Below are 20,725 nucleotides of genomic sequence, written 5' to 3'. Positions count from 1 at the left end.
ATGCTTTAATATTTTTTTCCCCTAAAAAACGGTTTAAAAAAAAAGCTGACCGTAGATTTCAAGATTCTTGGGTAGGTCTCAAGGGCAATACAACATTTTTTTTTTTTAGGCCTAACATGTAAACCTGATCGGCTGGCCTATGTAGCCGAGGCGATGAGCCATGCTTAATTACCGGTAATTCATTGTGAATATGCCTACTCCACATAAGATGATGTCATAAGGTTACTACCGGTAACTACCAATTTTCAAAAATTGAGATTTTGAGATTTCAGAGAGCTATTTCTCCTCTTGATGGACTCTAAAATGGCATATATTTGATATTATTGTAATCTAGAGGTCTTATACGCCTTCTGTTGATATATAATTCATAACAGGGTCATTAAGAAATAACCACTTAGTTCTAATAACATGGACAGATATACCATGCCCAAAATGTTACTCTCTGGGGCCATTTTATCGAAACTGTAAAAAGTCTTAATTCTTAAAAATCCCACGACGACATCTGAAGTACACTTTAAAAAAAAGTCATCATAAAGAAATGGCACGAGAGGGATTCACGTGTTCTTACACACAGAGCAATAATGAGGATGTTACATGTATATTTCTTATTAAATACAAATTGCACAAAATTTTTAAAGAAAATCCTTTCATGCAAAGGCACTATATATTTGTATCAAATACAAGAACTAAATCATAATTTTCAACTTAAAATAGATCGCAAATATTATCCTTCTAAACTACCTCAAAACGCAAAGGCCATCAACGATGTTCTGCTATATCTAGGAAGAAAAAAAAAAAGCAAGTTCTTTTTTGCTTTTAACTGCAAATATCTCTTAGTCATACTTTCCAAAAGAGGACAGTACTGAGGCAATAGTAGGGAGCGATTATTCAAACTGTAAAATTTGCACACAAATATACATGTAGCATTGCTTATTTCAGCCTATCTAGCTTTTCATTCTACTGCATTACCTTGCAAAGGAAATCAGAATATTTCATGCACAAATAAACAGCCTTTTCAAAAACATGCATTGAAACATTACAGGTATATAAATGACAACATAGATTATTCACAATGAAAAGGAAAGTGTTCCTATAATTTCAGACATTTTAACTCTTGCTTTAATAGATGGGTGATGTGCATCATTATATAATTAAACAAAAGAAGAAGATTATGTTTATATCATTCTTCCCCAAAATGAAACCCTGAAATGTGAGATAAACCCTGTGTTTTTGCTTGCAGTGGAAATGCCCTCAATCCTCATCATTGGATATACATGTTCCTCAAAGGATTGTTCACGTACGTACGATGCAAGAAACCATAGCATTTTTTAAAACACATAAATGTCCTGGACTCTCTGAAAGACAGCTGCTGAGGCTGCAGTGTGTTACCATGATAACATAAATAAATGAACTGAATGGAAAGTGGGGATGGCAAATATTTGCTGCTCATAATGCTTGTATGCAATTATGTCTGTGTTATAAAAAGACAGAAATGTGAACCGCATTACGCTTACATGTACATACAATATATGATGTCATACAATTTATCAAGTAATACATGATTGAGCAATTATCAAAATATTATGTGTCCCTGCAAAGCGTTCAAAGCTATTTGGAAGACAGTTTTTTTATTATTATGATCATCATGGTCTGAGATCTAAAACAATCTTCAAATCCATGACTTTGATAACTACAATGCAGTTTTATCTTTAATTCACAATTACAAGTTACCCCAAAATAGAAGATTGTACAGTACACCTAAGGGAATCAAAAAGAGGGAACAACTTGAAGATTAGTATTTTATAGAAGTTGGTCTCTTTGGCAACAATCCCTTGCACACAAAAATACATAATCACAATGTGCCTGGTATAAATGGATGTAGGGATGAATCTACATGAAATTGGAAGCACAATGGCAAAATTAAAGATTTTAATATGCTCTATATCTGAAGAAAAAAATAATAGTAGAAAAGCTGTCAAATTTTATGTCCAACTCTTTTTTAACTAAAATCTTATTAATAACTTATGATAAATTTTCATTAAAAAGTAGATTTTCTATATATCCTGCCAAAATATACATATTGCCATCTATATTGACACAACTAAAAAATTGTTAAAGCCAGAGAAATTTATCTACATTTGTTACCATTTACAGGTGTTTAAATGTTGCAAGAATTTTTTCAGCAGTGTGTCTTGTGCTGAGTAAAAGTGTGAGATTAAATGCAGAAATATTGCATTTTCATTAAAAAACTATGCATTACCATGTTTAACCATTACAATATTGTTTGACTATGGTGATTTGAAGAGCAATCCTTTTCAGGAGATATTTCTAATATAAAAATGTTCAAAACTGACATACAAAGAATGACCTCACAAAACTATTTTTCATCCTAAACAAAATTCAGCAGTTCAGCATTCTTGTTAATTTAAAACCAATAAGTTTTGAAAAATTACAAAAAACTGTATGTTCAAACTCTTCTCCTGGGTACATGACAAATTAAATTATTCTAAAGTACACAATTTGATAGCTTTCAGTGTTGTTACTCAACTATAATTTTCGATATGGTTCAGCCAGGTTAAGAATTTTTTGTGAATAAAGGTTTGGTTCTTGTATGGCAAATTTGCACCACCATGTGCATGTGCAACTTCTTATGGGCGCCGCCAGTTGAGAAGGCCTGATCTATTGAGTCTAATCAAGTAACTTCTTGGTCTAATGTAACTATCTCTGTTGTCCTGAAGAATTTTAAAACCAAAATGAATCAGGGGTGTTGCAAATTCATGTGACAAGTCACTTTTTGATTTAACAACAAAGAAATTTATGTTTTAAAAAGTAGGTCTACAACCTATACTTGTTTTCAGTATCACTTTATGAATTGATGAACTATTTGTTGCATAACATGTTTATTTATTTTACCAAACTGTCGAACATGACAATAATGTTTGGTTCTGTTCGGTTTCAGCGAACTTCCATTTGGTTTGGCGGTTAGGCTACAGTACTAATAGCTTATATGTGATCTCTGAAGCTAAGATATTTCCTTTTTATATTTTGCATTGGTCATTTAGCAACTTCTCAGCATTCTTAAGATAGATGGTTTATTCTATAGTATAGCATTTACATCTAAAAGTACACATTTATCAGCTTGATGAGACCATCTGAGAAAACAAGAACCCTGTCGATGAAATAGCATCCCCAAGTCCAACAGTTTTCACAGGATTTTTACAAACTAAAACTGGTGTAAAATGAAATTGAATGTTATCTCTTGTCCATGATATAACCGGGTTTTGAGGATCAACGCTGACTATCCTATGCCTGAGGGGAGCATGGTTGATAGACAAGGCGAATGCTTGTGGGACACGTAGTTCTACTTTCTCGTCCACAATCCTGCCATCATCGCAAGCCTGCCGTCCGGCGATCCTTGCTCCGGCCGACACAGCTGCAGCATTGTTGATCCATGTGCCATTCATCGTAGCCACAATGTGAAAGGCAAGACTGTGGAAGTGCACCCTGGTAAGTGTGGAGGACCATCCTGCAGCGCTGGACTGTTCAGCCTTGGTGAGCCAGGAACCCTGTTGCGTAGAGGTCAAGATCCAGTAGAGGATATCAGCTACAGCACCCACCTCTGGATAGCCATCCCTGATGTAGACCTCAGGGTGAGGACCGGAGTTGACAGATGACATGAAGCTCAGCTCCTGCTCATTCAGGCCAAGGGAGTGAACTGATGACAGAACCTGAAAGAGAATGAAAGGTCACAGTTAATATTGGATAGATTGTGCAAAAACTGCATATACACATTTGTAGTTATCAGTTATGGTTTATGAAAGGATAATATTCACAAATATGTATACTTAATGAACAAGAACCTGGAATGATTCTAAAGAAACTCTTATCAGTTTGCCCCCTCAAATATTTCACATTTTTTCTTGACACACACACATACACATCAACAATTTTCTTTCTTTAATTATTTAAATTGTGAAATATTCCTTCTTTATAATCAGAATGTATTGATATCATTGTATTAAAGGTGCAAATAGAATTATGAAAGTAACTTAAGAGGTAGAGCCTACAATGATTATCAGTATGTCTGTTTGGAGCTAGAAGGGAATTCTTTCATGTTAACACCCTTCTTGCCCTGAACAGGCAATTTGTTCCAAATACATGTAGCACAGATTTTGTTTTGATTACATCAGGAATACTTGCATCATTGCATGCACCCTGATTATCAGCCCCTGGACAACTACCTCATTTGATTTCATAAAGCCTGCAGAAAATGACACTGGAGCAAATGTTGGAATATCTCGCAATTAAACATGATTGAATGATAGTACTGTATGTTAAAGGTTAAGACCAGTTTTGGAAACGCCCCCCTCTCAAAAAAAATGAAATGGAAGCTCTCATTACCAATCATGTGAAAGAATATGTTTTGACTAATATGTGGTGATACAAATTTTGCCAGGAAACCGCCTACTAATTGATATATTTGGTAAATTATCATATCTATCCAGCCTGGATAGATATCGCGTAGTCCCATATACATCTTTCTGTGTACAGTGCTTGAAACTTTACCAAGACCGGGCCAAATTTCTGATCATTTTGATGATTCCAGAACCTTGCAGTACACACCAATACTTAGATGCTAGATGATCAACCTTTTCTGATCGATTTCACAATGCAACCGCATGACCAGAACTGGTCTATACCTTTAAAAGCAAGAAGGGTATTAACTTGTAATAATTGAATTAACGTCCCTCTGACTCTAACAGACAGTATGATCCCTTTATATTCCCATCACACTACTGACCTGTGTATATATGCCTTTGATCAACTCAGGATCTGCCATGCTAGCCAGCTCTAGATGAACAGGTAGGTCTGATGGCAGACGAGACAACTCTTGATTAAGAGCAGCCATCTTCTCTTCTTTCTTCACTCCTGGCTGGCCATCCAGCAGATGAAGGCCAGAGAAAAATACAGCATCTGGTGAAAAGTCTTGTTCGATGAACAACATAGAGAGGAAGTAACGTTAGCGAATGTGAACAGATATTTACAATTGGAATTCAAAATTTCAAAAACCGTACACTACAGTGTATTGGGAAAAATGAGTACCAGTATGGTAAAACCGGCCACTCAAAGGCTTTTATTTTTTTGAGGTACTTCATGATCATTTTGAAGTGTAATTGTTTGGGGCTTCGATATTACACCATATTACAGACGCTGATAAAACGTATGGCCATACATCTCAGAGTTGGCTTTGTTAAACGATGCCTTTAATAGCATCCCAAGACTCACATGGCAATTCATCTGGAGAATAAAAGAAAGACTAGAGCACTGAATATCCTAATCTTAAATTTACATGGGAAGGAGTCTCCAGTGTCATGGTCTAGCTGCCAAATTTCCTCAGCAAAAATTAAAAATAAATTGAAGCAAAATTAGGAATACAATGTATTTTTAATATATTTTACCCCAAAAAGAAATCACAAAAAGAGAAGAATCTAAGGCTAATTACAGTAGTCAGAATGTATCCACATAGAAATGATTCTTCAAAAAAAGGAATGGGTTGGAGCTATTATGGCAAACTTTCACATACTTATCTAGATACTTATCTATTAACCCCTCTCATCCCAACCAACAAAAATCACAACAAGAAAAACTTGAACATAAAATGTGTCAACATTAGCATGCTTGGTGTACATTCTTTTTCTCCCATTCACCAAAATCTTACTGCACGTGCAAAAACATTAACATATTCACAAATACTTATAAGATTCCTAACACTATGCATATTGATCTCCCTAAAATATGTTCAAACTCTGAACCCTAACTTAAGTTCTTATTCTGTTCTGTTTCACATTCATAAACTAGAAAGCTAAAACCAAACAATGAAGCTACCAACTGGGGAGTAAAGGAATAAAATTAGGGCATATGTGAACTGTGACTGCTTGCCTGAATTCGGGAATGAAGTTTTGGTATGTCTTTGTTGAATGATATTCCTAAATGTACAGTGTCTTCTTTATAATCCTCATCCAGGTAGATCTCACCTGTCACACTCCTTGAGAACTCTGAGAGGGCACTCATCTCCGTATTGGAGACATCGTAAGATGAGATGAACCGTGTCGCGACCTTTGCCTCGTAGTCGCCCCACCTCTCATTGCGTTTGAACTCCATGATGAGATGAACTTCATCCGTTTCCTTGTAACTTGGCTTTGGGACAATGATGTTTGGAGGGAGGAGTGCTCGAACTCGAGGACCACAAGGGCCAATGAGCAGCACCTGTCGAGCAAAAGGAGAATTCCAAGAGAAACCAAGATAAATACCATGAGTAATCAGATTCTTTATTAAACTTAAGGAGAAGGTTCAGTTCTGGGGAGAGGTGAAAAATAATTTGAAGCGTTATTATTGTTATTATGCAAGTGTGGAAGAACATCAGAGGAAAAATGTTCCCTGAAAAGCATGGCTCTTCAAATGACTTCATATTCTAAATATGACAAGTAACAGCTTAAATATAAGGCCCAATTTTTATGCCACATGTTTGCGTAGTCCCATATACATCTTTCTGTGTACAGTGCTTGTTACTTTACCAAAACTGGGCCAAATTTCTGATCATTTTGATGACTCCAGAACCTTGAAGTACACACCAATACTTATATGCTACATGATTAACTTTTTCTGATTGATTCCACACTGTTTCTTTCACAATGCAATTGCATGACCAGAACTCAACTTTATCTTTAAATCTTATGAATTAAAATGCTAAATCTACTCCTGGAAGAAAATTTGTTAATGATCACATGAGTGACCAAGAGACCATATCGTCTACTTGGGACAAGAAGTATATGAGTTAATGCCCTTCTGGCTCCAAACAGACGATATGTTAGTTAAGGTATCGAGATAATAACCAAACCTCAAACACGTTCAAATTTTAACAATTTTTTGTGCACTTTCATATATGTTTTAATCCAGATCATTTAGCACTGGATTGCTAATCCATTTATAAATTATAGGAGTTAACAGAAATCAGAAAAAAGTCTTTCATTAACCAACTTTCAGATCCATATCTTATTGGACCTTTCAAATTGAAACTAAAGAGGAATTAATGAAGGGCAATTCAACATATGCTCCAGTGACAGTTGCTCAGGCTATATATCTCATCAAAAATATAGGGTTAGGGTTAGGATTTGGTAGAATTGGGTTTTTAAGTCAAGTTTTTCAAGTGTTTCAACAGTTTGGTAGAGGGTTGTTGAAGTTAAGAGTAGACTTCAGTCAGTGTAGGCTATTGACCGTGGAGTAATTTGAATCCTGAGCATGTGTTGTACAACCCCAAAAAAAGGAGTTATATGCGAAGTGGTTCTCACCTCTAGTCCTTTCCATGTGTCAGCCATTTTGAGTCCTGCCAGTGCAGCATTCCCACCAACAAAGTACTGAAGAAACAGCAATCAGAAAAGGATACATATATGGAATAAAATAAAAATAATAATAGAATAAACCACTGGTTGGGCTGAATTACTGCATCATTATTGCACGAAATGTCTTTACCTTGCTATATATAACATTTGTCTTTTATTTTTGTTAGATTCAACCTGTATTACATATACATAATCTATGCTTTAGCAAAATGACTTGTGAAGTCTATTCAATAGACATCAATTTTACTTTCAGTATTTTTTTCTTCTGTTTTGAAAGAGAGTCAAAAGTTCCTGCTGAATGTTAAACAAATTTGAAAGAATTTGGCCTAAAATATGGACATGTAATCATTGGAATAAAATGCAAGAATGAACAGAAACCTGAAATCAAACAATACAAACTAAAATGGGATGAGTACAAGATGAAAAGCTTCATAGTATCTGTACATCTGTAAATATGTATTTACTGTTTACAAATTTCTCTATGATTTCAATAAATATTTGTCAATAGCAGTGACCATCACATTCATAATTTTATTTGATTACCGTATGTAGATCAATGCCATTATCAGATGGGGCCCTACATGTATAACAAAAAACTTAGTCATTGATTGTACAATTGATTTTTGCGATTGATTGTAAAGAGTGATCAATGCAATCCATTGCAAAAATAAAGTTTACATCACTTGCTAATCTTTGTGTAATGCCTAAGGGGGGCCTAGATAATTATTTACCTGTTTTTCATCCAGGCTATCTGCTGCCTGTACTACCTTCTCAAAGTCTTCACTCCTTGAAAATATTCTCTCAATGGCTGCACCGTTTTTGAGAGAAAATGCGAAAGTTTGCTCCAGCTCCTCCAAAGATTCAATAACTGCATTATCAATGGCTTGACCTGAAGAGTCTATTCCAAGTTTCTTCAAAACTGCTGTTCCAGAGACTATTAGGTCTGTATTTACATTGACTCTGGAAAACAGGAAAAGGAAAATATAAGCACATGTAGATCTATGAATCTATGATCAAATTATGAATTTGTTTTGCATTTGTATAAACATCTTAGATGAATTTAGAACTAATTAAGAGGGCAATCCAACCCTTGTAATAAGTTCATTTGTATGAGAGCAGAACAATATTATCAAGATTTTATAAACAAAATGGTGAGAGTTTGAAATAAATTGGACCAATATAATAAGAAAATTATGAATGTTTGAAATAGTCTATGGGATCACGAAGTCTTAAATTGGCAGTTTGGTCAGTGGATTGTGACATAGATCTAGATTTAGTCACATAAAATATAATTTGTTTTTCTTCTCGTAAGTGCCTTCTCCCTTGTGGCACTACTGTAAATACATCATGAATAGCATGTTCTTAATTATAGGTGCTCTAAACTAGAGCCTTTATTTACCCCCGCGCCCCGTCTCTACCGATGCATTTACCTGCATCGTACACATCCAGATCTAGATTATAGATATCAGAGACTGAAGCTTTCGGTGTAGGCCTACTCTAACTCCAGGGAGCTCCTCCCCCGCCTTCTGCGGCGGAGATCCCTGGAGTTTAGACCTAGATCTCTATAGGCCTAGGGCCTACCTACTCTTCACTACATTTTGAAAAAGGTCCTCTGCACTGCAGACTGCATCCTCCCAAAACACTTTTTTCTCAGGCTTTCCTTGCAAGTTGCAGAGCTAATTAAGCATTAGGCCCTATGCATATGCTGAATTAGAAAAAAACAGAAGGAATGTTTTACAAACCCGACAGCGATTCTTGACTTGTTTCGGAGTCCATGCAATGAGAAACCGGCAGCAATGACATTTCCCCAAGCTATTGCGATTTGTGACTCCACAGATATTGCACTTCTATCATGATTGAAATGCACAGAATAGTACAAAGAAACTGCAATAAGAACAACACCAATGACAAACGTATTAGAAAACATGATGGAAATATTGAGTCTTCAACGATGATGATTCTCTATCATTCAAGTTAGCCGCCGACTCCACATCCAAAGCGAACCCGCCGACCGTGCAATACGTGGCTATGCGTGTGAAGATAAAAACCAGCAGCGGCTCACCGACACCTAGCGGGGTAGCGCTGGCGGCTCGGCCTTAGAGTTAACTCGGCAAAGAAATGCGACGATTCCGACTATGGTATCGTTGAAAATACAGACAATACGACAAGAACGGTACAACGAATCGTCGATCTTCTAATAATTTAATGAAATGTCAAAGCTTTCGCGCTTTGCGCGGGAGGGGGAAACTGATTTCAGACAAGGATTAATAGTCGAGAACGGTACAGCGAATCGTCTTCTTTCTCTAATGATTTAATGAACCTCAAGCAGGAGGGGAAAACTGAATTCAGACAAGGATTAAGAGTCGAAAACAGTAACGATGATCGTCTTCTTTCTCTAATGATTTAATAAAACGTCGAAGCTTCCGCGCTTCGCGTGGGAGGGGGAAACTGAATTCAGACAAGGATTCAGAGTCGAAAATAGTACAACGAATCGTCTTCTTTCTCTAATGATTTTATAAAACGTCAAAGCTTCAGCGCTTCGCGCGGGAGGGGGGGTAACTGAATTCAGACTAGGATTTAGAGTCGAGAACGGTACAACGAATCTCTTTCTCTAATAACTTATTGACACGACAGGTTTTTGCGCTTCGCGCGGCAGGGGGGAAACTGAATTCAGACAAGGATTAAAAGTCGAAAACTTTATAACTAATCGTCTCCTTTCTTTTATTAATTTAATGAAACTAGAGTCCGCGCTTCGTGCGAATTGTCTTCTTTCTTTAATAGTTTAATGGATCGTCTCGGAGAAATTAGCTTCTGCGCTTTCTCTAATGATTGAATAAAACGTCAAAGCTTCCGCGCTTCGCGTGGGAGGGGGAAACTAAATTCAGACAAGGATGCAGAGTCGAAAACGGTACAACGAATCGTCTTCTTCTCTAATGATTAAATAAAACGTCAAAGCTTCCGCGCTTCGCGCGGGAGGGGGGGGGGGGAACTGAATTCAGACTAGGATTTAGAGTCGAGAACGGTACAAAGAATCTCTTTCTCTTATAACTTAATGAAACGACAGGCTTTCACGCTTCACGCGGGAGGGGGAAAACTGAATTTAGACAAAGATTAAGAGTCGAGAACGGTTCAACGAATCGTCTTCTTTCTCTAATAATTTAATGAAACGGCAGGCTTCTGCGCTTCGTGCGAATCGTCTTCTTTCTCTAATTTATGAATCGAAAGCTTCCACGCTTTCTCTAATAGTTTAATGAATTGAGAAAGCTTCCACGCTTTCCCTAACGATTTAATAAAACGTCAAATCTTCTGCGCTTCGCGTGGGAGAGAGGAAACTGAATTCAGACAAGGATTCAGAGTCGAAAACGGTACAACGAATCGTCTTCTTTCTCTAATGATTTAATGAAACGTCAAAGCTTCCGCGAAAACAGTACAACGAATCGTCTTCTTTCTCTAATGATTTAATAAAACGTCAAACTTCCGCACTTCGCGCAAGAGGGGGGGGGGCAACTGAATTCAGACTAGGATTTAGAGTCAAGAATGGTACACCGAATCTCTTTCTCTAATAACTTAATGAAACGACAGGCTTTCGCGCTTCGCGCGGGAGGGGGAACTGAATTCAGACAAGGATTAATAATAGAGTCGAAAACGGTACAACGAAACGTCTTCATTCTCTAATTATTTAATGAATCGTCAAAGCTTCCGCGCTTCGCGGGGGAGGGGGCGGGGAACTGAATTCAGACATGGATTAAGAGTCGAAAACGCTTACGAATCGTATTTTTTCTCTTATAATTTAATGAAACGTCAAAGCTTTCGCACTTCGCGTGAGAGGGGGAACTGAATTCAGACTATAGGATAAAGAGTCGGGAACGGTACAACGAATCGTCTTCTTTCTCTAATAATTTAATGATATGTCAAAGCTTCCGCGCTCCTGGCTTAAAGCGTTAATTTTGTAGACATTAGGACAATGGCATTAATATATTTATCGGTAATTGGTGACTACTTTTTTCGGTAATCAGTAGCCTCTATACCCCCCCCCCCCCCCACTGAAAAAGGTCTAGCGACGCCCCTGCATGTCGTCATTGAAATTTTGACTTGACAAGTCAAAATTTCCTTCTTAGGTATGCCCTAGATTGCACATTTTCAAGTCGAAAAATGCAAAGCTCCCTACCGCAGGAGGGGCCCACACCTCCCCCGCTCGGTCGCTACGCTCCCTCGCAAAGATTGCGCCCCCCCTACAAGAAAAAAGTTTTCGTTCAGTACGCCACTAATTAATCTCGTTGAAATGAAGTATTGTATAAAGCATAATTTATTGTCATCCCATGCTCACTGTCTCCCACGAGCTTGGATTTGGAGTAGGTTTGTATTGTCGGGACTCGTGGAAGAGGTTGGCAATCATATTCAATTTGCTTATACTATCGTGTTTGTTTTTTGTTCCTCTTTATTATTTTGAAAAGGACAAAGAAAGGAAGAAGGAAGAAACAAAAGTTGTTAAAGTATTATGATTGGTATTGGCCACAATTTTTGTGCCGAAATGTGATCAAAAAGCTAGTGCTGCCTCATTTGAATAACAGTACCGACTTTGTCATCGCAAAACTCAAAAGTAAAACATTGAAATCAATACCTTTCAGAATTATTATGTCGTTGTTGAATAGACAGCATATCTGGCTCCGCGCCACCCATCGTGTAGAATAGATGTGATGAGATATTAAGAGCCAAAACGTAATTACAGGGTCGGCTGCTAAAAGTGCCCCCTCTTACACAGGGCAAGACCCTTTCCCATCTGGTAAGTGCCCCTTTAATTTTCAGGTAAGAGAAGTGCCGATTTTCCTTTTTCAAATTTGACCTTTTTCTTCTAATTAGTGCCGATTTTCCTTTTTAGTAAGAGCCCTTTTCCCTTCCCATACATGTTCACCACCGATAATTGGCCATTTTTTTTTACCTCTACAAATACCACTTTTCCTTTATAATTAGTGCTTCTTTTCCATTCTCATTAGTGCCATTTTTCCTTTTAAAAAGGGCACCACCTTTTTTGTTCATAAGATCCCCTCCACTTTCCGATGATTGTCCATTTTCACCTCTGATAAAGGCCCCTATATTTTAATTTGATAAGTGCCCCCTTTTCCTTTGCAAAAAGTTTCACTTTTCCATTCTCATAAGTGCCCTTTTTATATCTGGTAAGTGCCCCCTTTCCTATGAGAAGTGTCTCCTTCACCTCTGATAATTATCCTTATTCAAATCTTACAGGTACACGTTTTACTTTGACAAGTGCCCCTTTTCCTTTGTAATAATACTTCCCCTCCTGTTGAATGCTCATTTTCTTCTTTGTTAAGTGCCTATTTTATTTTGATACGTACCCCTTTTCCTTCTCATAAATGCCCCCTTTTCACCCAAAATAATTACCACTATCAAAATCTGATAGGTGCCCCTTTTCTTTATAATAAGCGCGCCTTTTCAACGGGCACGTAGCCAGAGTTTGATGTTTTTTTTTTTTGGGGGGGGGGAAGGGGGCACATACATGTAAGCGATCGAGGTAAAACAAAAAAAAGGGGGGTCTAAAAAAGTTCAACCGATCCTGGAATTTTTGGGGGGCACGTGCCCCCACCCCCCCCCCCCCCCCCCCCTCGTGGCTACGTGCCTGATCATGATGTTAATGATGATGATGGTGATAAAACTACGATAAAAATAATAATAATGATAATAAGAACAACGAGTATGATAATAATAATGACAATTATAGTGATAATGACAATTATAAATACATTTTAAATGAAAGAATAGATAAATAAGTAAATATATAGATAACAAAAAAGTAAGAAACAAATTAATGAAGTAATTTGTTTTGATGGCATGATGGCGGTTTTGAAATGCAGGTGCAGTTGTTGAGTTTATAATCAGAATAAATTTTAGATAAGGTTGTTCTCCCAATTCTGAACTGACCCCCCTCTCCGTCTGATATTTACAGGGTTGAGTTCAACCCCGATCTGGAACAACTGCCCTTGACCTACCCCTCCCCACCAGACAAAGTCGGCTCTCATTGGTTGAGATGAGGATCACGTGTCTTGATACATACCATCGTACATCTTCTCAATATTCAGAATGGAGTGAGAGCGCCGCGTCTCAATTGAGGTGAGCACAATTTATTGAGTTATCGGCATGATTAGTTTACCTTTAACCATGTGATGTAAAATACACGATTGTTCTTACGCTTTTGTCGATATAAGAAACAAATTTGAATTAGATTTATGTGGAAAATAGCCCGAAATGAAGTCAGCAACAATTATTTCGTTCACAGAAAATCGGTAGGTCTCTTATTAAAACAGAAATAGATTTTCAATATTATCATTCATACAATCTATTAACATGTATGTACAGCATAAACGAATAATATTATGTAATGGTCTTTCATGATCTCAGTGGAAATATTTGTTTTATTCTTTTTAAATACCTGATACCTTTGACAATCAAGACCCGCAATCTTGATCACCAGACGGTCACCAAATCTAGTACTATTGCGATCACACCTTCAGGAGATTCCAAAGTGGTATATCCCCTTACCCCTCGTCCCATCAAAACTTCCGCACAAAATCTAATCGAACGCGGATGTCTCATTTGGCTGTCGCTATGTCTGGCAGGACTTCTGAGTTTCGGTTTTACCCTTTACATCAACCTGGATTACTCAGAGTTCGCTACTGCAGTGGTAATGAACGTATTGGACATTCTCATTACCACTGCAAATGTCATAGTGGCAGCCCAGCCCCCCCCCCCCCAACTCCGAGAACGGACGGACCCCACGCGTGTTACCAAAATGTCCGGTAAAAGGGTACTTTTCGTGCGACAAAGTCCGGCCTGAGAATTGTAAAAAAAAAAAAGGGGTGTATTAACTTTTCACCCGGAGATTTCTTTAAAAAGGGGGTGTTTTTTCTTTTTCTCTCTCATCTCTTTGGACTCCTGAGAAATTCCAAATTCAGGGGGGTACATTGAGTATCTTTAATGATTTAGGGGGGTCTCCAAGGCAGGAAAAGCCAACGGAAAGCCCGCGAAAGGGGGGTTCGGAATTGTTGGCAGTCCTCAGATAGGGGGTGCTTTCAAAAAGAGGGAACAAGCACAATTATGCGTACCCTAAATAACACTGAGTGGGGGGGGGGGGCGGGAGTGGCAGTCTCTTCTGGCGTACTCGCGTTTGTGTTCGTCAAGATCTTGGCGACGCCATTCCGTGGTCACAACAGACGTCAACGACGAGGAAATAATCGTCGCTTTAGTGGTCATACCCTCGGCCAGGGGCGTACGCAGGATTTTTTCAAGGGGGGGGGGGGGGTTTTAAATATGGCCCAAAATATTTTGCTCCCGAAAATTTGAAAATCGCGCCGGCCGAAAAGTCGCTCAGTGGGGGGGGGGGGGGGGGGGGGGGCGGGGGGGGGGGGGTAAGCGGACACTTTTTTTTTTTTTTTTTGGTTTCGAAATTTGAAAATTTGACATTTTGCTCCGTTGGGGGGGGGGGGGTAAGGTCATCTTTTTGAGGTCGGTCATGGGGAATCCAAAAGGGGGGGGGGGGGGGGTTTAGGGAAATTTAGGGGGGGTTTACACACAAAAATTTACTAAAGGGGGGGGTTTAACCCCCCAAACCCCCCCCCCCCCCCCTGTGTACGCGCCTGCCCTCGGCCATGATCTAAGTGACACCAAGAAATGGGTTATTCCATCACCTTGCATCCAACGATCACAGAGGACACCTTGTCGATGACAAGCCAAAACAATATGGTCACAAAGGAGATCTCAACATTGGCCAATGAACCTACCATGGTCAAAGAAGAAGTCTCCGAGGGTTCTCCTGACCTCAGTCTTCCCAGATCTTCAGAGTCGAGCACATCTGTGAGTTCAACCTTCACAGAATCCCTGCCAGAGGAACTACCAGGGGGTATATACCGTACCGAAAAATACATCTATAAAGAATGCTCAACTCCTTGGCATTATAACTCCTGGATAGTTGATCCTCCATTTCAATCCAATGTTTATCTAGACTGGGTCAATGATAACAATAAAGACAATAACATTAATAATAACAACAACAATAATAAAAATGTAAGTACAGTCGGCCTTGATATTGAGGAGAACATTGAAGTGACAGAACTGTCACCACCAAGGATCAAGATTACTAGAAGCCATGCACCCCTATTTCTTGTGATGCTTGCAATGCTAGCATCTGTAATAGCTCTTCACATCTATGTGTTAAAGAGCAGCCTATGTCAGCAAACCTTAGAAGCATCTGTAAGATCTTGGGCCCTAGCATCTCACGTTATAATTATCATTTGGCTCATGAAACAAATGTATGAGCTATGTCGGGGGTTTCCCAATAACTAAATGAAATCACTCTTACCAGCAATAATCATGATAGACAAACAATACCGTCATGTTTATTAACATTAAAAATATTCAAAAAATCAACTAAACAAACAAACAACTGGGAAAAAAATGCGAAACCACTAGTAAAACGAAAAATATCCTGAACAAAAAAAGTATGAATGAAGTCATGGATGGAAAAAAAAAATGAAACCACCAAAACGCAATATTAAAAACTTTTAGGAAAACCGAAATGTGCCAAACAATGAAAGGTAGTGAGTTATCAGATGACGTCAAGCATACTGGTAATCAGAAAAAGCACAAATCATTGATAGGTTTCGGAGCAAAACAATTATTATTTATGAAATACCGGATAGTTGGTAATCAAAATCTAACAAAACAGATCGTAAAGGAAAATAAATGTTATCTGATGATATATTTGGCAATTAATAAATTATGGAATAATTTTTTTTCTTTTCTTGTACTTGTTTGTTTACATTATATCTTCCGTAAATGTATTAAGACTATTACTGTCCGAAGCGTAAAGATAGTCAACTTGCCTTATTATAACTTAGCAAACAAATAAACAAACAGAAACCAGAGGAAAGGAAAGCCAGGAAGCGAGTGAGAATTTTGAGGGAGAGAGTGAGAGAGAGAGAGAGAGAGAGAGAGAGAGAGAGAGAGAAAGAAAAATAGAAAGAGATAGAGAGAGAGAGAGACAGAGACAGAAAGAGAGACAGAAAGATCAATTGATAAAGGATGGATATCATAGTTTATCTATAATGTGAACATTGAGTGTTGGTATAGGAAGCGAGTGAGAAAGAGGGAAAGAGTGAGAGAGAGAAAGAGAGAAAGAGAAAGAGAGAGAGAGAGAGAGAGAGAGAGAGAGACAGAAAGATCAATTGATAAAGGATGGATATCATAGTTTATCTATAATGTGAACATTGAGTGTTGGTATAGGAAGCGAGTGAGAAAGAGGGAGAGAGTGAGAGAGAGAGAAAGAGAGAAAGAGAAAGAGAGAGAGAGAGAGAGAGAGAGAGAGAGAGAGAAAGAGACAGAAAGATCAATTGATAAAGGATGGATATCATAGTTTATCTATAATGTGAACATTGAGTGTTGGTATATATATATACAAAATATTCACTACTAGTGTATGGATCTGTGCATGTTAATAAGTAAAAACAATTCAATTTGATGAAATGAAAATTAGTTCCGATTCAAATATTAGGAAAGAGGTATTTCCATGAATCAGATTGTGCTGCATCCATGAACATGCTTGTATCCTACTCTACCAAATTCCTCTTCCTTACAACACGTAAACCCCTTTGAAATTTTGGGGGAAAAAATGACATTCCACAAAATTTGAATTAAATGGAATTACGGTACCAGATTATCTGTTTAAAGACGTTTAAAGATCATGTGCATGGTTTGTACATCATGAAGATCGGTTTAGATGTATATTGTAGTCATGCGTACATCGTCTACTTCAGGGTTTAGAAGCGAGACGCACCTGAGTGACATACAATTTGTACTATTTAATGTACAGGTGCAAAAAGATTTCGAATAATAATTACCGTGGAATTACATCTAGGTGACAGTTTTCTGCTCTGTTATCCTCCAGTTTGTTCAGGTGTAAAGCAATTATAGCGCGTAACTTTTGATGACGTGTATTATTCGATGGGAGTTTGTCGCCCAGCTGTAGGTGGAACTTTTTCCATTCTCATAAGTGCCCCTTTTCATCTCTGGTAATGGCCTCTTTTCAGGCGCGAGAAATTCCCCTTTTCACCTCTGATAAGTGCCCCTTTTATTCTTTTATATGAGCTCCTTCCCCTTTACAAAATGCCCCTTTTTACATTTGGTAAATACCCCTATTAAAATCTGATAGGTGCTCTTTCCCTTAAACAGATGCCCCATTTCAATTCTCACAAATGCCTTTCCTCATCTCTGTTGAGAGCATGCAGGCTGAGAATCCTTTTTCAGGTACAAGAAGTGCGCCATTTTCAATATTGATAATTGCCCTTTTTACTTCGACCCGTGTATACCTTGTCTTTTCTAAAACATCCCTTTCCCTTTCAATAAGGGCATACTTTTCTTTTCTCCATAACATGCAACCCTAATTTACAGCGACTTAGAGCCCTTTTTTCTTTAATTTTGCCTAAAGCTCGCTTGCCTTTATAATTGAATGATTATACTCCTTTATTCTGTTACGTCTTTCTTCATTAGATTGTGCTCAAAACTCATCAGGATTTGTGTTTTGTCCTCTTTATAAGATGACGTTTTTCGCACTACGACCTCGCAAATCTTAGAGTGTGTTCTCGCTCGCTTCGCTTGCTTGAACATTTATATTTAGACCATCACATGCAACTGCCAAGTATGACCATGTAAAGTGAGAAATAAATATTGAAATCATCCCTGATAATGTAATCATAATGTAGGGTATAGATAAATGTATATGAAAACAGTATATTTTCGCTTTGAGGTTTCCTTTGAAGGTGCCCCTTTTTCTCCAGAAAGTGTTTTTTTTTGGTGCCCCCCCCCTCCCCTACTTTGGAAGACGCTCAAACCCCTGAATATTGTGAAAAGTTATATGAATTCGGCGAAACATTACTGCAGCTAGCTATAGTTAGCTCGAGCGAGGAGCATACAGCTGGCTAGATCTTATGCCAACGCACGGAGCGACTAGTTTACAGGAGCTTAAAGCCTCTATAAAGTCTTGGGAGCTTAATGATGTGAAAGAGGATGTCATTTAAAACACATTTCTTCAAGGATATTCAAAACAAATATGTTTGAAGACGAATATTGATGAAAGAATACAAATTGAGGTTTTCAAACAGACGTTTCCGGCGCCGGGTCAAATTCTAGTACTTATCCGGTCTATTAGAGGGACACAATGAGGTTCGTCATCCGGGTGGATACGCTACATTTTTTCACAACCGTCTTTTACGTACAGCACGTTCAATCCAGCCTAGGCCTAGCATCTATATCGTTAAATTTTTAAAAATAAGAATCAGAGTTGAGAAATCAGTCGGTAAACATTGATTTTGAATAAATATTACTTTCGGGCAATCCCTGTATGAACACCTTTTTTTGGTTAATACTAAACACAAGACCAAATATTTTTCAGTTCTGTGGATAAGGACTATGTTTACAAAGATCATGCATTGCCATGAATATTCATAACATACTACTAACTGTAATCGATTATTGAAAATTCATCATTTTTTCACCGTGAATTCATAATGTACCCGTTCTTATTGCAGTCCTCACAAATCAAAACTCACCAAAATGAACTTGTTTTGTTTTAAATAGGCTTCGTCATCACAACCTTCTTCAAATCATACGAACTGTAGTATGTGGATTTCGAGAAGAATAAAAATATAATTTTTGTAACCGTGAATTAACTTTGTATCATGAACTTGGGGTAGATAAATGTATATTCAGTGCATTAGTGTTCGGCGGTTACAGGCAATATAGTTGTTGGCATGCGTCATTGCCGGCATGTACGTTCCAACGGTTGTGATTGATGATGGACATGACCTAGGTTCTTCGTTGGAGCCTTGACGGACTAACGAAGAACCTAGTTTATGTCCAAGGTTTAATCCGTATGAGAACGTGATTATAGACTTATTAAGTAGGTTTATAGTTAAACCACGCTACATCGTTTGTCGACCGTCTTTTGATACGTATAGCACGTTAAATCCAGCCTAGTCACAATATCGTTAACTTTTTATGAGAATCAAGAGTTGAGAAATCAGTCGGTAAACATTAATTTTGAAGAAAAATAGCAATAATATTATTGTCGCCAGTGCGTACAATTTTTTTTTTTATTAAATGAAAAAAGATTGTGTGAACTTGCTGCGTACTATTACCTATTAATGTTTTACCCTTATAGTTAATCAACGAAATATCATACAAATTCATTCTAGCATTGATGTGGATGGTAACCGGGCTGACTCCCGCATGCCCATGTAACCTATATGGAATTTGTCATGCTCATTGTGCCAAGGTATCCAGATCATATGCCTATACGGCTCCTATATTTGCAAACATCGCTTAATGATCTCGAGTGTCTTAAAGCCCCTCTCAAGAGTTGGGAGCCCCACAAAGTTTTGGGGAATTTGTAGCTCCCCAACACACTTTAGAGGGGCTTCAACTCTGCTCCTTGTTGCATAATCTAATTCCAAACACTATTGTCAAAGTAAGAAGGAAAATACCAGAGGTGAAATGGAGCATTCCTCGCACTTAATAAGGGGCACTCATCAGAGATGAAAAAGGGCACTGATGAGTGATGACAACGGCAAGGGGGACTTAATATTACAAAGTAAATATTTGAATTATCAGAAGGAAATTGGCATTAACTAGAAATGATAAGGGCCATGCACGTGTCAAAAACAAAAAAAAAAGAACTTATCAGAGATGAAAAGGGGCAGTTATTACAAAGTTCAAGGGGCACCTCTTAAAATCTGAATTAGGGCACTTATCGGGGATGTAAAGCGTGCACTTATAAGAATGAAAAGAGGGCATACAAAGGAAAAGAGGCACTTACTTGTCAAACTATAAGGGACACCGTCACACCTCTCAGATTTAAAAAGGGGCACAAGAGGTGAAGGTGCACTTATCAGAGATAGGACACTTCTGTACAGGGGGCAATGATCGCCTGAGATGAATGGGGCACTTGTGCGGATTGAAAGAGGCACTTATTATCAAGTAAAATTTGCACTTGTCGAAGGAAAATGGGTATCTATGAGATTTTAATAGAGGCATCTATCAGAGGCATGGGTGTCGATCCGGGGGGGGGGGGATGGGGGGATATATCCCCCCAATATTTCAGGTGGGGGGGGGGGGTGGCCTGTACAATCATCCCCCCCCAATAATTCACCATACAAAATTTAAAAAAATAAAGAAAAAAATTAATGAAGAGAGCACAATGAGAGTAGTTAATGGTTATTACTCGCAAGATGACCATCAATATACACATTTTGCTATATCAT

General features: G+C 38.1%; 1 protein-coding gene across 1 annotated transcript; it reads right to left on the bottom strand.

Annotated features, from left to right (window-relative positions):
• Positions 1–37: 37 nt before the first annotated feature.
• Positions 38–9,496, bottom strand: LOC588810 (ADP-dependent glucokinase). The gene is made up of 6 exons (XM_788475.4): positions 9,143–9,496; positions 8,132–8,360; positions 7,350–7,415; positions 6,036–6,267; positions 4,802–4,986; positions 38–3,728 (listed from the first exon to the last, which is right to left on the bottom strand). The coding sequence occupies exons 1-6, from the start codon at positions 9,325–9,327 to the stop codon at positions 3,135–3,137; spliced, it is 1,491 nt and encodes a 496-aa protein (XP_793568.3). The 5' UTR covers positions 9,328–9,496; the 3' UTR covers positions 38–3,134.
• Positions 9,497–20,725: the final 11,229 nt, after the last annotated feature.

The sequence above is a fragment of the Strongylocentrotus purpuratus genome, unplaced genomic scaffold (genome assembly GCF_000002235.5).
Source record: "Strongylocentrotus purpuratus isolate Spur 01 unplaced genomic scaffold, Spur_5.0 spur5_scaffold_9, whole genome shotgun sequence".
NCBI lineage: Eukaryota > Metazoa > Echinodermata > Echinoidea > Camarodonta > Strongylocentrotidae > Strongylocentrotus > Strongylocentrotus purpuratus.
This window is presented reverse-complemented; position numbering and strand designations above follow the sequence as displayed.

What these genes read in the sequence shown, in the direction of transcription:
- LOC588810 (XM_788475.4), bottom strand. Translation starts at nt 9,327, where the DNA reads ATGTTTTCTAATACGTTTGTCATTGGTGTTGTTCTTATTGCAGTTTCT. An exon ending in ACACATGGAAAGGACTAGAG is followed by an intron (nt 6,268 to 7,349) that starts GTGAGAACCACT and finishes TTTGCTCGACAG; the next exon opens with GTGCTGCTCATTGGCCCTTG. An exon ending in TCAAAGGCATATATACACAG is followed by an intron (nt 3,729 to 4,801) that starts GTCAGTAGTGTG and finishes ATTCTCTTTCAG; the next exon opens with GTTCTGTCATCAGTTCACTC.